Raw genomic sequence first — 17,900 nt, 5'->3', positions numbered from 1 at the left:
TGTACTTCACATCCCCATGACTTTTTTGTGACTACCCATTTGCACTTCATAATCTCTTCACCTTTTTCACCCAGGCCCCAACCCCCCTCCAATCTGGCAACTCTCATTTTGTTCTCTGTATCTGGAGTCTATTTCTGGTTTGTTGGTTTCTTTGTGTTTTTTGTTTGTTTGTTTGTTTGTTTGTTTGTTTAGAGTCCACATAAAAGTGAAGTCATATGGTAATTGTCTTTCTCTGTTTGACTTATTTCACTTAGCATAATACCCTCTAGATCTATCAGTGTTGTCACAAGTGGTAAGATTTCATTGTTTTTTTATGGTTGAGTAATATTACATTATATATATGTATCACATCTTCTTTATCCAATCATTTATTGATGGCTCTGATCACCCGATGGGAAACAGGGAACTGGGGGTGGGTGGCGGCACATCCACCAGGGAGGGGGGGGGGGGGCCTAGTCATCCCACCAGTTCCCCACACACAGAGGGCAACCAGTGGCGGCGGGGGGTGGGCTGGTGAGTGGGCGGGAACAGCCAACCTCTTGGTCCCTCCCCCCAGCCAGCAGGCTTTGATTGCCAGTGGGAAACCAGGAACCAGGGGTGGGTGGAGGCTGACATGGGTGGCGCCAGGGCCCCCGATCACCCCACCGGTTGCCCCACACACAGAGCAACCACTGCATCGGCAGCAGGGGGCAGGGCCGGCTGCCGGTGGGCGGGGCCAGCTGCTGGCAGCCAGGTAAGATGGGCCCTGATCGCAGGCCAGGCCTAGGGACCCTACCTGTGCACGATTTTCATGCGCCGGGCCTCTAGTTGTAAATAACACTTCAATTAACATATGGGTGCATATATCATTTCAAATTAGTGTTTTGGATTTCTTCGAATAAACACCCAGAAGTTGAATTGCTAGGTCATAAGGCAGTTCTATTTTTTAATTTTTCGAGGTTCCCCCATACTGTTTGCCATAGTAGCTGCACCAATTTGCAATTCCATCAACCATGAATGAGGTTCTCTTTTCTCCACACCATTTGTTTGCTGATTGATTGATGATAGTCATTCTGACAGGTGGGAGGTTTTAATTTGCATTTCTCTGATGATTAGTGATGTTGAGCATCTTTTCATATGTCTATTGGTTATCTGTATGTCCTCTTTGGAGAAATGTCTATTCAGTCCTCTGCCCATTTTTTAATGATTGTTTTTTGGTGTTGAGTTGTATGAGTTCTGTATAAATTTTGGATATTAATCCCTTATAGGATGTGTCTTTGGTGAATGTCTTCTTCCATTCAGTAGGCTGTCTTTTTGTTTTGTTGATGGTGTCCTCTGCTGTGCAAAATCTTTTTTAGCTTGATATTTGTTTAGTTTTTCTTTTGTTTCCCTTGCCCAAGGAGATAAATCAGAAAAAAATATTACTACCATCTATGTCAGAGAGTTTACTACCTATGTATCCTTCTGAGAGTTTTATGGTTTCGGGTTTCACATTTAAATCTTTAATTCATTTTGAGTTTATGCCTGTATATGGTGTAAGAAGATGGTCTAGTTTCATTTTTTGGCAGGCATCCGTGGGTGGATAGGGATTTGGGGGGAGACACTATTCCATCCACTACAGGAGCTGAGGAGGGATGTCTTCATATCTTACATCCCTAGAATCTGGTTCATCTTAATTAGTGATTATTCCTGGCTCTACTATAGGTAATGACATTGGTAATATTAATATCTTTATTTCTGATTCTTCTCATTATGTAAATTGAATACAAATTGCTAAAAATATTTTAAACCATTTAGTTATACCAATAAACTATAACTTCCTGATCAAGATTACTCAATCAAAGATTCCATGACTTTGAGACTTGAAAAATTCACCTCCCATGATTGAACAATTAAGTGTCAGAGACTGTGGTTATAAATTTACATGTGAAGCAACGCCAGCAAAATTGTTTCAATTCAGTTTAGGAACATTCATTAAAGTTCAGTTATAAGCCTGACATTTATTTTCAGCTGTAATTGTTTAATTGTTCCATAGAAATTAAGAAAGTGATATAAATATCTATTTTCTGAAGCAGTTTCAGGCAACTCACTCATATGGTTTAGGGTTTTCTCTGTGCATCAGCCCTCTCTGTGAGAGGACAAAGAACCTGGGCAGTAGCTCCACAGGCCCAGGGCTCCTGGTGGAGTGGGAAGTCTGGATGTGAAAAGTGGACCCAACCTGTGCTTTTCACATTCATGCAGACTTATGGCCTTTACAAAATCCCTAAATATAGATAAGTTTTCTGTATTTTCAGAATTGTGAAAGCACCCGCACCCATATCTTAATATTTTCTTATTTTCATTTGAGCAGATTACTAGACAAGTGGTTTCTGGATTTTAAGTGATAATATTTATCTTTAGAATTAATTTTAGAAATATATCCCACAATTTTAGTTTTATTTTGTAAAGACAACTGGGTTTGCTGCATCAGCAACACATCTAGTATATTGTATTTAAAAAATGCATGGATGTAGATATGCATAAAAAGTAACAGCAGTTGGAAATTCAGTGGACAGAAAATATTTTTTAAATTTAATTTTTAAAATTCTACATACTTCATATAGGAATGGCAATTATCCTTCCTTCTTCAGAGATGCCCAGTTTTTTGTCAGTTCAAGGTCGTTTTTGCTAGCTGTAGTGATGGTATTATTTGCATCTCCCTTTGTTATTCCTTTTCCAGACCTAACTCTTCTTTTTTCATTTCTGCAAAAGCCCAGGACAGATTCTCTGCCTGAGAGACACCCCATAGAGGCTGGTAAACCACATGTTTATCTGGCTCTTGTAATAGGCTGTTAAAAGCACTTGTTCATCAGATATTTTCTTTTTCTTTTTATTTGTAGATTTAGAAGTATTTTAGCAGGTGTACATTTGCATATAAAAGAGAATAAAAGATAAGAAGTTGAGGCTTTTTCTTTCTCCTTTTCTCATCATCATCTCTCCCCTACCTCCCTTTATTCAGTGTGTTTCACTTTGTTTCTCTAGCTGTTTCCATTCTCTAGACACAAAATGCATATTTAAAAAAAAAAAAAAAACAATCTCAGAGATCCATCACCACTTTGTAGGAAGATCGCTGATTGGGTTCTGCTAGCTTATGTAAGGAAGTAGGAAAATATTTTTATCTAATTGTGTGATCAGTCTAGAATTAATGGCAAGGATAGAGTTTAGTCCCCCGGACCCTTGCTTTATTTTTTGTTTTAAATGACAATCTTTTTTTACTTTTTAAACTAAATCTTGACACAGATTGGAATATGTAATAGCTGCTTGACCTAGAGATCCAGAACCGAAAGCTGGAACATGCAAGCATGCTTGTTTCTGTGTGTGCCTGAACATTCTAATGGAAAATAACTGTATTCTGTCTGTCTGCCCTCTGTCTGTGAGTCTGTCTTTATTTTGCTTGGTAGTTCAGTTTGTCCATTAAATTCCACATATGAGTGAAATCATTTGATACTGGTCTTTCTCTGACTGGCTTATTTCACTTAGCAGGCAGACAGCTCTAGTGGAGAGAGGGGGTGTTGGGTGGAGTGGAGGGATTGAGCAAAAAAGAAAAAAAGAGAGAGAAAACTCATGGACATGGACAACAGTGCGGTGATAGGTGTGGGTAGAGGTGGAAGAGGGCATAGAGGGGATAAATGGTGATTGGAAAAAATAAAAGAAAATAAATAAAATAGAAAGAGAAAAAGAACTATATTCGTTAGAAATAATTGTTTCATATAATAATTTTCACTAAATAGTTTGCTGAGAGTTTGACATTACTAATAAGAGGAAATGTTTCCCTGGAGTTCTAAGGAGCCACCCAATCCTCAAATTTACAGACTTAGAGTTTACTTGCCTGTTGAGAAGATTAAAGTATTTCCCCTTAGAATTATGCACACCTTGTCCCTACCTTGTTTATAGCAGGCTAACTTGAACCTCTAGATTTGTTACTTTTGCCCCCTTGTTTGTTCATTAATTCACTTAATAACTATGAATTTGCAAGGCAACATAGTGAAGCTTTTCAACACTTGATTCTTCACTATCAAAAGCCTGAGGCTGAGTTGCCAGAAACCTTAAGAACCTAGCTTTGCCTTTTTGCTTTATGAAGTTGACCTCCTAGCCAAGTCTTCTAGACTATTCCTGGAGGATGTCTGAATTGTTTGAGCCCCCCTAGCAAAAAAAGTATACACTTGTTTCCAAAGAATCTGAAATCTGGTCCATTTGATTCAGAGAGCTACTTAGAAATCTCTAAGTAAATGTTGCAGCCTCCCTTGATAAAATGTTCTGGGTCTCTCAACTCTTTCAATGGAGTGAGCTTTTTTAACATCTAGCTTGGCTGAAGTTTTTCACAGAGTTTTCTTGTTACACAATAAAAATTGCTCACCACCATCTAGTTTCAGTGTTGCAAGTATGTTGTGTTTGGCCTGTGCAGTTTTTCTTTTTTCTTTTACAAAGGCAGAAATCTGCGGAGACTAGGCCCACTTTCCCACCTGGCAGCAATTGGCTATAGTCAGAGAACAGCTCTCTGCAGTGGACGGGGCATGTGCCCTCCAGCTGCGACAAGCTCACCCCTCCTGCTGCTCTCACCTGACCAGAGTCACTTTTTATGTGTGGTTCCTGCTTGGCCCCCCAAAAGTGTCTGCATTTAGAATCCTGCCCTGTCCAGTCTGTTTGTAATATCTGTGTTCTTGAACCCATCTGCCCTTGTGTCTACACAGGATGCTGTTTTGTTATTTCTGTGCTAAAACTAATTCTCCATGTTCCATTCCATCCAGGTATCCTTGAGACTTGAGGTAGTGGGCGAGGTTGTATTACTTGGGTCCTTCACATGTGTGATCTTTATGTATTATTTTCCCCAACCATCTTCTCCACCTTAACTTACAGTGGATGCCATTAGAAGCCCTGCAGGGCTAAGGGTGTCGTGTGGATCCGAGCCAGGTCTGGGCTGCTGCTGACCCCCTTGGCACACCTCGCTTTGCTCTCTGTGCATGCCCTTTCTGTCCCCACAACGACCTTGGTTAGATTTTTCTCAGCTCTGGGTCTCTGAGCTCATCCTGCTACTACTATTCTTCCTGATGCTCCTGCCATTCACCCAGCCTAGAAACCCCGCACTCAATATGAGAGCCTGAGAGGCAGAGCAGGGAGTGCTTCAAAGTAGCTGGAGGACGGACCAAGGAATCAGTGCTGTTTCTTCTGGTTCATTCCTGTAGTGGCTTCTGCAAGGCCTGGAGTGGAGAGAAACCATTTACCATGAGTTGACCCACTCAGAATAATGACTAGCATTTGGCCATCTCAAATAAATTCACACGACTTGTCTTTGAGTCTTGAAAACTGAGTTCAACTAAATTGGTTTTTGTTTGTTTGCAGAGTACCTAAAAGAGGCAGTACAAAAACAATTTTTATGCATTTAAAAAGCATTAATAAGGTGATTTATTTTTTGTTGTTATCAAATTATGTAAGTACCTTATATGTTCTGGATATTAACCCCTTATCAAATATATTATTTCAGTTATTTTCTCCCATTGCATAACTTGCCTTTTCACTCTGTTGATTGTTTCCTTTGACATGCAAAATTTTTAAGTTTGATGTAGTTCTATTAATCGGTTTTTATTTTGTTGACTGTGCTTTGGGTCATCTAAGAAATCATTGACAAATCCACTGTCCTGAAGCTTTTATCCTATGTTTTCTTCTACGAATTTAATAGTTTTAGGTCTTACAGTTAAGTCTTTAATCGTTTTTAGTTGATTTTTCTGTATGATATAAGGTAAGGGTCCATCTCTCTTTTGCATGTAGATATCCAGTTCTCTGTGCCTTTTTTGTCATCTATAGAAACAAAAGTCTACCAGTGGCTGAAGCAGTCTGCCCTTCGGGATAATACAGATCCAACTGAGGACAGAATCCAAAAGGACGCTTCTGCCTCACAACTTGCAGGTGAGCAAGGGCAGACCCAGCACTTGAAATCAGTGTCTAGGACGGCACAGGGTGGTGGCCAGTGCTGGGTTCAGGGAAGGGTGGTCATTCTTTGAAGGTTTCTGGAATTTGCTTTGTAACAAACTGTCACTGTCAGAAGGAGCCAGTGCTTTTTCAGTTGTTAATGAACATGAGTTTAGAAAAGTCTTCCCTCCTGAATACATTCTGGCCCCTCAAGGTGATGGCGCTTACAGACCCTTGGATTCTGCCTGCATGCACATGATAGCAACTTGTCACTAAGTACCACAGGAGATACATCCAATTCCTTTTCTTCCCACATCTTCCAATTTCTTAATCATCAATGGGAGCACCATCCTAGGCTACCCAGAATTTTGAGGTATTTGCGGGTTCTTTAGATAAAAAGACTAAATTCCAGTAAAAACTAGTTTTAAGCTTAAATGTAATTTTGACAATCTGGGATGTTTTTTTAAGTGTAATTTTCTCTGTTTTCTAACATTTTATTGTATTTTTATAATTTTCAGTGGTGTTTATTTTACTACACCTTTTTTTAGTGTAAGTCAGCTCAGTTCCCTCTGTGAAAATAAATGGATTAATACTGAAGGAAGTACACTTTAATGTTACTTTTACATAAGACACCATACCATTAGTTTTATCTATCAGAATGAAAAATGATTTTTTAACCATATTTTTATTGATTTCAGAGAGGAAGGGAGAGGGAGAAAGAGATAGAAACATCAATAACGAGGAAGAATCAATGATGGGCTGCCTCCTGCACGCCCCCTACTGGGATCGGGCCCACAACCCAGATATGTGCCCTTGACCGGAATTGAATCCAGGACCCTTTGGGTCCACAGGCCGATGCTCTATCCACTGAGCCAAACTGGCTAAGGCGAAAAATGACTTCTTAATATCACATGATTCCCTGTCCATATTCAGATTTCCCAACTGTCTCAGAGATGTGTTCACCAGACAGACACTTTTTTTGAGAGACATACTTAATGGTACATCAGACTTGTCTTTGAAGAGCTATTTCCTAGTTAACTGTAATGTTAGAATCGGTTGCTACAAAATTTATTTTGGTTGTTTTGAGGATTCAGTGAGCCACTGTAGCTTAAATATCCAACACTGTGCCTGTTGGAGAAAAGCCTCCAGGAGGGCTGGCGAGTGGTGGTGGTGGTGGTGGTGGTGATTTGAACTCCATGAACATGAGACATTGTAGTTTGTTGAGTTATAAAACAGGGCCTCTGCCCGCAATAGAGGTCTTCGTCACTTTGGAGAGATAGAGCACTTGTGAGCCCTTAAATGTTTGCTTTTCATCTCCTTCTTCACATTTGAGTCACAGAATTAGAACCCTGGGGAACTTATCCAACCCCCTCATTTTACAAGCGAGGCCCCAAGAAAGTAACGTCTCTTTCTGAGCGTTATAGCTGGTTAGCAGACATGCATAGGTGACTCCACAGATTTGTTGTTGGTAAGTGTACTTAAGATAGTTAATTGGACAGGTTCAAAGGATGAGTAAATATGATATAAGTTGTAGTCTGTTGGATGTGTATCAAAATTATAGTATTATTAATCCTACCTAATAAAAAGGTAATATGTAAATTACCATCACTCTGCTACGCTCACGATTGGGCCGGTGGGAGGCGCAGGGGTCGGGACTCCGGGTGGCCGGGGTAGCTGATTGGGCCGGCGGGAGGCAAAGGCCGGGCAGCGGGGACAGAAGGTCCCCGCCCCCCGCCCTTGCCTCCGTCCAGACCCAATCGGCGGAGGCAAATGGAGGAAAAGGCCGGGTGGTGGGGACAGAGGGTCCCCGCCCCCCGCCCTTGCCTCCCTCTGGACGCGATCGCAGCCCCCCCACCCCCTGCGCCGCTGAGCGGCGGAGGCAAACGGAGGCAAAGGCCAGGCGTGGCCGAATGGGGCCGGCCGGATGCTGAGCTCGGATCGCCAGCGGGGGCGTGAGCTCAGTGTCTGCGCCATGGCTGTGCTGGGGCACAGAAGGGGCCTCTGGGGCAGCAAGCCCATGCCCCTGTCCTGGCCAGCCTTGCGGCGGGAGTGAACGGGCCTGTGGGGCCCGGAGCTCAGCATCTGTGAGGCAGAGAAGGAACCAGAAAAATGAATCTTTCCAGTTCTTGATGCTGACAGCCCTATGGGTGCCAGGGTCCTCCACCTGCAGCCCTCAGTCGCAGCCCATCAGCCCAGGTCACAGACTGGAAGCCCCCTGCCAGCAGTCCAGACGGGACCAGTGTTGCGCCGCGGTAGTGGGTGTCAGTGAGCATACTATAGACATCAAATCACTGCCACCGAGGCCACACACACACACACACACACACACACACACACACACTCTCTCTCTCTCTCTCTCTCTCTCTCTCTCTCACACACACACAAGGGGGTGACTCCTAAGGCAAGGCTCCCATGGCAGCTGATGCTCACCATGCCAGGTGAGGAAGCCAAACCTGAAAGCCCAAGCCCCCGGGTACCTGAACTGCAGGGCGTCGTGGGCCAGGGCCTTGAGGAGGCCCCAGGACAAGCATCTTCCCAGAGGCTGTGCAGAAGGAGGGGAGGTACCTCTAGCTATAGGCCAGGGTGAGGGATGCTGGTGTATTTGCAGACCAAGACAGGGCTGAGGGACCCCCTACCCCGCACCCCCGTGCACGAATTTCGTGCACCGGGCCTCTAGTGTATTAATAATTAAACATATTTTGTTCATTCATTCATAAGTGAAGTGATACTATATGGGTTTTGTAGTCAAGTATCCCTAGATTCAGTTTTCTCACTCCACACTTAAAATTACACTATGTGCTTTGCAACATTCTAAATTGTCATCGTTGGGATCTTCGAAGTGCTTCTAGTAGTGTTGGCAGTCATTGCAGTTAGATACTGCCTCTGGGATTTCTTTTGCATTTGGTCATGCATTACTTTCTCCTTCTCATTCTCACTCTGACCCTGGGGGCTTCTCTGAGCTCCAAAAAGAAGCAGAAAGTAGGCTCGGAGGGAGAGGGAAATGGAAGCCAGGTACCCGTGTTAAACTTCACAGCACGGTTCCAGGTGGTGGTGGGGATGTGCACTCTGAACTCAGGAGCCACCCCCAAGTCTAACTATTGAAGAAGCAGTGCATGTTTTAATTACTTTCTACACCAGATGTCTTAGTTTTTTGTCTCTGGACCTGTCTCTAAAGAAAGCCCCTTAAACCTGGTGCCTTTGTTTTCATATCCGAAATGACCAGGTCCTGTTAAGCACCTGCAGACCTGCGCAGGCTGCTCATAGACACATTATCAAGAGAATCCCTCTGCTGTGGAGGTTCTATGCAGGCAAGCAGATTACGGGGCAGAAAGTCATCCAATGCCTTTTGCTGAGATGCCCTTGCACTCTCTATCTGTGATCTTGGGCAACTGCCAGTTAAGAATCAGACTTGTAACAAACACATCCAAGGCTGCTGACTCCCAGGAGGCACAGGTCAGGAATTGCCCCGCAAATTGGGGGCATCATGGGGTTTCCACAACTCCAGGGGAAAAGGTGCGTTGTGCATCTTCCCCATCAACCTTTTCAGGCTGGTTAAAGAGTGGCCTTGATGGATTTCAGTGGAGATTCAGTCTCCTCTGCAAGATGGAAAAATAGAGGATTGGGCAGAGGCACTTTAAAAGGTGGGTAGTGTGGGTAACTGTACCTAGGAGTGTCAGTTATTTCTGAGACCTGGTTCCTTGCACCCATTAAGTTGGTGCCTGTGTGTTATAACAATGTGAATTATCCAGAGCTTGATGCCATAGTGGGGATCCATGTGCTTACCCGTGCATCTTGATCATTTAAAATGGTGTTCTTTGAATGATATTATTGTTCACTTTTTGTGGCTTCTGTGTATCACTGGAAAAAACCCCACTTCTTTTCAGTATTCTACCAACATGTCATTTCTTGCCTCAAAAGCCCCCTTGCTTTCTGTGGTTTGAACAGCATCTTCCTCTGCTGACATTTTACCAAAGTTACTGTGAGGCCCCTTCTTTCTTCGTTGTGTCTGTTGCTGTCTGGAGGCTAATGCTCCCTCTCCTGTTTGTGCTTGTCACAGGCAGTGGTGCACTGAAGACGACGACAACTAACAAAATCACATCTGAAGCTAGTTTTTCATCTAGCGAAAGAAGTCCTTTGTCAAGGTAAAGTCATGAAAGCCTTTCTGAATGGTGGCCACAAGATGAGAAATGTCACTACGCAATGAATCAAACTTCAGCTACGTGTTATTTTGTTGTGTGACTTGATGGAAGGTTCTGGTTCTGGTGTTTATCTGAAACAACAGTTGAAACTTCAGTCTACCTTTGAAAATATTTGCACCAGAGCCAAGTATTGTTTTGCAGCTGTTGTTTCCGTGGTTTAAGACTCAATTGACACCTCAGTGAACCACAAATTAGCGTCTACAGCTGCTCGCAGTAGGGCTGCTTAGAGACCACACAATGGAAAGGGGCAGAGAAAACATTGGACCTTAAAGGAAATAAAGTGGCCTGTTTCTTCTTTCTGAGACAGCTGATGTATATACAGCATTGCTGGCTATTTGTTTTTGTACTCCTCTTTTGTACTAAGTATTTGGGCTACATTATACTTTCCTTTTCTATCTTTTCTTGCTTATTTTCCATAAAGAACAAAATTTATTTCTTCACATTTTTTTAACGGTAGCACTTGTAAGTTTTTCAAGCCATGATAAGTGAGTTGTGTGCTGGATTTGTCATCAACATAAAATGCTAATCGTGCAGTGGCATGAGTCAATTAGCAAGAATTTATAGATGGGAATAGAAGCAAGCGTCTGATGAAGTACCTTCCTTTTTGCTTTGGGATGAATATCATTTAGAAGTTACTACAAGTTCCCTTTTGTAGTAACATTTCTCATTTTAAAAATCCTTTGGATGAGTGCATTACATTTGGATTAACTGCTTAGCCCAAATTTTAAAACAGGAACTTCACATTTCTGGTATCCCATAAGATAAAGTGATTTGATCCAGAAATAATAGTGTTTTTAAAATGAAAAAATCTATTTTCATTTATAGTTTGAAAAACATTACAATATTTTTAGGACCTGGAATATATTTTAAAAATATTGATATTAAGAAATTGAATTCTGCTTTTAGAAACCTGATAAGTTTAATTCTAAGGAATTACTCATTTAGTTATCAGAAATTATTACCTTTAACACCTGGATTTTCATCCATGTTTTTGAAGGAAGTGTGAGATGAATTATGGGTCAGGAAGTGTATTAAAGTATTATATTTTTATGATTATACTATAAATTCAAGTTTTAGGTCTTCTAAAAGGGATTTTAAAAGACAATTTCTACAGGTAGTTTTTAGCACTTAATGTTACAATTTGGCATAATAATACAGGCATTTAGTTTTTAAAGATGGTTAGAAATGTTAGTTTTTATTATATTTTGGATGCATTAAAAACCTGATTCTTCTTAAACTTTTCTTTATCTGTATCCTTCAGGCAATTTGTAAAGACATTCAGAAAGCAGTTGGATTCTGCAGAACACTTTCTCAGCCTGATCAGTTCATGTCTTACTCCTCTACTTCATTATAGAAAGCAATCTTTTTTCTTTTTCAGTTTGAGTCAGGGACCTTTTGTTATTACTGTTTTTTCTGCATGAAATTAATTTCGTAAATAAATTACAAGTAATCACATCACCCCCTTTAAGGAAAAAAAATTCTGCACGGAAGCCTTGGTTCTAATCCAGTGAGGAAAAGGTCTGGGCGCCAAGTAGTGGGTTTGGATGTTTCTGGTTTTGTTCTTAGTTGTTGTTAATACGCCACCCTGGGCTTTGGAGAGCTCTGATTTTGCTGTTTGTGCCTGAATTCACTGAAATTTCTTAGAGGCTTACATTTAAAGATCCCACTTACTACAGTCACTCCTCGTGCTTTATTGCTTTTACAAGTGGTCTCGAAACCAGTACTTGAGAATAAACATAACAGTGCAGTGCTGCTGTAGCACTTTTAAAAATTCTTCTTTGCTCTATTTTGTCAGTGAGCTGATGAGCAACCTCAAAAAAAAAAAAAAAAGACCCCGCTGGACCTAAAAAAAAAAAAAAAAATGGCTTCCTCTGATGTCCTAGAGACAATAATTATGATGTGCTAGTTAAGCCCAAACTACAGCTGAGGGATTTTACTTTAAAGCAGTGGCTTGGGCGCAAAAATACATTTATAGCTCTTTGTCTGCACCTCATTATGTGTGGGCCTGATTCATTAAGTAATTGGTTTGCAGTTGTTTACATGAGTATTAAGGCCTTCTTTTCAGCCGCCTTTGAGAGATACATTGTGCAAATGTTGCCTGCGATGAATGCAGAATGAGGGCCAGAGGGTCCGTCCTATTGGCTAAACAGTGCACTCTGTTGAAAAGCCAGAGAAAGGGATTGGGTGCTGCTTTGCATAGCAATGGCTTTCTTAATAAGCGTTACAGATTAATACACACAAGCTATAAAAGATGCAAAGAGATACTCTTAGCACATTTATACATGCTCATTTCATTGTGATGGTGGTGGGGTCCGGGTGCTTTCATATTCCATTTTTCAGAACAGCAGCTTCAGTGCATGAGCCGTAATAGAATCCGATGTTTATTGTATTATAAATCACAGGCAAGCAGGCAGATCGGCAACAGTTTATTATTAAAGATTCTTTCAGTGTAAATCTTTTTCTACTATTGTATTTGCTTCGGCAAAATCATTTTGTGGTTGAGTGGGGATGAAAGGCATAATGTACGAAGGAGTGAGTCCTAATAGGAAGCTGTTCTCCGAGTAAAGACCACTTGTTCCCTTTTGTTCAGGGGTGCATGCCAGAGCTTCCTCTCCTCTGCAAACATTGTCTTGCTTTACCTTCCCCAGGAAGCCGATTTCACTCTCCCAGATCCATTTATTCAATGGAGAGTATATTTTAACAGCCTGTCGCGTAACTTCAGTTTACTGGTTGGATCGAGATAACATTTTACCAAAAGAAAAGGATGTGTGCTTACAACTTAATTGCTGGGGGGAAAGGTAGCAGAGGTCACCCAGCCATCGCAGGCACCCTGGTAGAGCCTCCTTGGGTGGCATTCTGTACCAGCCCTGCAGCCACGGGAGTGGCCAGGGGAGGGCGCCAGGCTGCGGCTGATGCTCTGGGGACCGTGGTGTCTCTCTTCTTGCCTGGTCATTATGCCATTTCCTCCTGGGGCGATAAGAAGATCACAAAAAAATAAAAATGAGTGTTTCCTGGATGTGCTTTAGGTTCTCATATAAAAGCCCCCGTCTGCATCTCTGGCTTAGCAAATCTGCATTCTCCTTAAATTCTACTGAATTAGCAGCTTCCTAAATAATCCACATGCTTTTCATAAAAAAGTATACTTCTCTTTTTTCTACACAGAGCACAAAAGAACAATGGCTTGATTAGCTAAATGGAAGGAGTTAGTTAAGTTGACCCCAGGCAGCTAAAAAGCGGCGTCTGCTGCAGGGTTCCTGGTTAACCATCAGGGGGCGCTCAGACTTTGTTGAATTAGACTGTCTCAGACTTTGGTCTGCCTCTGAAACTTAAAATTAGTATTTATAGATTTGCTGGCATACTCATTGGGATTTTTTTTTTCTGGATTATTTTTTGCCTTCTGCTTTTCAGAATCAATCTCTAGATTCAGTAACAAAAAAATATCCTCAGGTAAGGATTCAAAAAAAGAAAAAAGATTCAGGCAAGAGATGCTGGATTTATTGACCAGAGGGTGGCAATGCGTAGGGAAAGAGTGAGAATTTTGGAAAGTAATAGGAAGTAACTTGGCAGGACCTAGGCAGGGATGGGGAACCTTTTTCTGCCAAGGGCCATTTGGATATTTTTAACATCATTCAAGGGCCATATAAAATTATCAACTTAAAAATTAGCCTGCTACATTTGGTCAAACATTTAATTAACTCACCCCTAATGCCTTGACAGGACCAGACAAATGATTTATGGCCCATGGGCTGAATGTTGCCTACCCCAGCTAGGGGATGATTGACTATGAGAGAGCAGAGGAGTGGAGAGGGGCTTGGGAGGGTCTAGAGGGTTGGGGTACCATTGGCTGAGACAGGAGGAGGAACCTGGTTTGGTGGGGAGGGGACCACGCTGGGAGGATTGTGAGTTTAGTCATTGGATGGGTGTGTTCACCATGAGGGTCTTTGGAGGCAGCCAAATAGAGCTAGCAAGTGAGTCTTGGGCATGTTCCTGGAGCTCAGACAAGTGTAGCAGGATATGGAGACCTGGCCTGTGCCCGCCTGCCTCTGTGCCCTTGCTCACGTCAAGGGATCCTGGCTGCCACATCCCACGGCATTCGCTCCTTAGTCCCAGCCTGTCCAAAAGTCTCCTTACTTCCTCAAGGATCCTGCAGCCACCCCATCACCCTCCCTGTGGTTTTTATTGGGCCACAAATAATAAATTAGCCTCTCTATGCGCCCTACCACTGTTTTTATAATCCACCTCTCTTCTCTAGCACCTAGCCCAGTGTCCTCATGCAATGGGATGTGGGTAAACATTGGACACAACCACAGATGCGTTTAACGTGTACATGTGTGTGGGATTTTTTAGTGTTACGTTGTTGGTGCCCACCTCATTGACAGTCTCCATGATTGTCAGTTAGCACTGGCCTCTTTCAGAATGTCATGGGGCCATCCTCTCTTCATGGAGAAATGGCCACAAACCACTAGTTGGTCATAGCAAATAAACAGGCACCAAGTTTAAAAGGAAAATTGAGCCCTGGCCGGTTTGGTTCAGTGGATAGAATGTCAGCCTGCGGACTGAAGGGTCCCAGGTTTGATTCCGCTCAAGAGCACATGCCTAAGTTGCTGTCTCGATCCCCTTGCGGGAGGGTGTGCAGGAGACAGCTGATCAGTGATTCTCTCTCATCATTGATGTTTCTATCTCTCCTTTTCCCTTCCTCTCTGAAATTAATAAAAAAAAAAATTAAGGAGCATTGATATAAACTGAGCCTAGAAGATAATATCTTCATGGAACTTGTTTTGCTGAAGAAATAAAAATGTAAATTGTGACAACTATGGCAAAAGGCAGGTTTTTAAGCCATGGGTTTACCAGATTTGACCCAAAGGGAAGGAGAAGATGAGTTCCAGAGTTTCCTGCATCAAGAGGACCAGAGTCCTGGCTGGGAGGAGTGATGGTACATGTTGGGATCTGTGTCTTTTCTCAGCAGTATTCCCATCTAAAAGGATGGAATCTGTTTTAGTGAAACAGTTTGTAAATCTAAATGCAAGTGAGTACTTTGGTAAAAACACAAGAATATAAGTCAAAATGGCAAGCAATACACAAGTGACAGTTTCTTGTTTAATATCTCTTTTTGACCATTCAGTATTTTAAAAGAGAAAACAGACTCAAAATGGTGTCATTTGTGATAAATCCCATTACACCAAACCTAGACTAAATACCTGATGTAATTGTAGTTTCAACCTTCTATAGGAATGTAATATTAATCAGTCAGTCTGGAATTTTCTCATTAATATCAATGAGATAATCTGTCCCAAAGGAAACTGAGGCAGTCTGCCTGATAACACCCCCATCTTCCCCCAAGAGGAAGTAACATTGCCTGAAACAATCCTTTCCTTTCTTTTGCTAGTAACTTTCTTGTGCCACCCAGTGTCTGTCTATAAAAGCCTTCCACATTGTATAGCTTCTTGGGGCTCCTTTCTGATTGCTAGATGGACTGCTGCCCAATTCATGGCTTATTCAATAAAGCCAATTAGATCTTCAAATTTACTTGGTAGAATTTTGTTCTTTAAGGTATGAACCTTCAAGTATTTATTTGTTTTTGTTTTTTTAATTTTTCATTTTTCAATTAACAGTTGGCATACAATTTTATGTTAGTTTTCAGATGTACACCTCAATGATTAGGTGATTAGACATTATATAACTTACTAAGTGATCATCCTGATAAATCTTGTACCAATCAGAGACCATATATAGTTATTAGAATATTGACTATATTGCCTCTGCTGTATTTTACATCCCATGACTATTCTGTAACAGCCAATTTGTACTTCTTAATTCCTCCAACTTTCACTCATCCCCCAACCCCCCTCCCATATGCAACTGTTAAAATGTTTTTTGTATTGCCCTGGCCAGTGTGGTCCAATAGTAGAGCATCAGGCTGCACACTGAAGAGTCTCGGGTTCGTTTCTGGTCAAGGGCACGTACCTGGGTTGCAGGTTCATTCCAGGCCCTGGTCAGACCTCATGCCAAAGACAACCAATCAATATGTCTTTCTCACATCTATCTCTCTCTCTCTCTCTCTCTCCCTCCCTCCCTCTCTCCTTCTTTTCCCCTCTTCCCCTCCCTCTCCCTCCATCTTTCCCTTCCACTCTTTCTAAAAACAACAGAAAAATGTTCTCTGTATCGATGAGTCTATTTATGTCTGCTTGCTTGTTTATTTTGTTTTTCAGATTCAATTGTTGATAATATGCATTTATTGCCATTTTATTATTCATATTTTTATCTTTTTATTTTTCTTAAAGAAGATTCTTTGACATTTCATGTCTTACTGGTTTTGTGGTGATGAACTCCATTTAGCTTTTTGTCTGTAAAGCTCTTTATATGTCCTTCAATCCTAAATGATAGCTTTGCTGGGTAGAGTAATCTTGGTTGTAGATCCTTGCTTTTCATCACCGTGAATATTTCTTGACACTCCCTACTTTCCTGCAAAGTTTCTGTTGAGAAATCAGCTGGCAGTCTTATGGGAGTTCTCTTTAAGGTAACTAACTGCTTTTCTCTTGCTACTTTTAAGATTCTCTTTGTCTTTAGCCTTTAGCATTTTAATTATGATGTGTCTTGGTATGAGACTCTTTGGGCTTATCTTGTTGGGGACTCTTCTGTGCTTCCTGGACTTGTATGTCTATTTACTTCAAAAGGTTTGGGATGTTTTCCATAATTGTTTTTTACATAGATTTTTAATTTCTTGCACTCTCTCTTCTCTTTCTAGCACCCCATAATGCAAATGTTGGTATGCTTAAAGTTTTCCCAAAAGTTCCTTACACTATCTTCATATGTTTTCATTCTTTTTTCTTTTTGCTGTTCAGATGTTTTATGCTTCCCTATATTCTAAATTGCTAATTTGATTTTCAGCTTCATCTAATCTACTGTTGATTCCCTATAAATTATTCTTAATTTTAATTAGTGTATCCTTCATTTCTGACTGATTATTTTTTATCTCTTTTATGTCCTTTTTCATGCTGTTGAAGTTCTCACTACCTTGAGCATCCTTATAACCATTATTTTGAACTCTGTATCTGGTAGTTTGCTTGCTTCCATTTCATTTAGTTCTTTTTTTAAATATATTTTTATTTATTTCAGAGAGTAAGGAAGAGGGAGAGAGAGATAGAAACATCAATGATGAGAGAGAATTATTGATCGGCTGCCTTCTGCATGCCCCCTACTGGGGATCGAGCCCATAACTTGGGCATGTGCCCTTGACCTGAGACCCTCCAGTCCACTGAACCAAACCGGCCAGGGCTCCTTTAGTTCTTTTTACTGAAGAATCTTTTCTGTTCTTTCATTTGAGACCTGTTTTGTTGGTATGTTCTTTTAATCTCCACATTTTGTCTACTTCCCTGTGTTTGGATCTATGTATTAGATAGAGCTTCTATGTCTCCCAGATTTGGTAGAATGGCCTTGTGTATAGGTGTCTTGTAGGGCCAAGTGGCACTGCTTCCCCAGTTGGGCACTCCAGGTGCACTCCTGTGTGGGCTGTGTGCACTGTCCTGTTGTTGTTGAGCCTTAATTGCTGTTGGTGTCATTAAAAAGGATTGACCCCAGGCCAATCGGCTGTAAGAACTGAGAACCAGCTGCAACTACAGCAGAGGAGTTGCTGTGCCGGAGGCAACCCTACACAGCTTCAGTGGGGCTATGGTGTTCACCAAGTCCACCCCTTAGAGTATGTAGCTTGTGGAGGTGTTAGGGTTGTTATCCAGCATGGTCTGAAGCTGTCCACCAGGTGCACTGGCTTTGGGACCT

General features: G+C 41.6%; 1 protein-coding gene across 2 annotated transcripts in view; it reads left to right on the top strand.

The window, feature by feature from the left end:
• KIZ (kizuna centrosomal protein) overlaps positions 1-17,900 on the top strand; it is a 126,161-nt gene that overhangs the window by 104,182 nt on the left and 4,079 nt on the right. For both annotated transcript variants that reach the window (XM_079784392.1, XM_079784391.1), the window contains exons 11-12: positions 5,821-5,922; positions 9,983-10,067. In XM_079784392.1, the coding sequence (XP_079640518.1) occupies positions 5,821-5,922; positions 9,983-10,067 (187 nt within the window). The remainder of the gene's footprint in view (positions 1-5,820; positions 5,923-9,982; positions 10,068-17,900) is intronic.

This window comes from Cnephaeus nilssonii (genome assembly GCF_951640355.1).
Source record: "Cnephaeus nilssonii genome assembly, chromosome: 11".
Taxonomy (NCBI): Eukaryota; Metazoa; Chordata; class Mammalia; order Chiroptera; family Vespertilionidae; genus Cnephaeus; species Cnephaeus nilssonii.
Note: the sequence above shows the minus strand (reverse complement) of the source record. Positions and strands in the feature narration are given on the sequence as shown.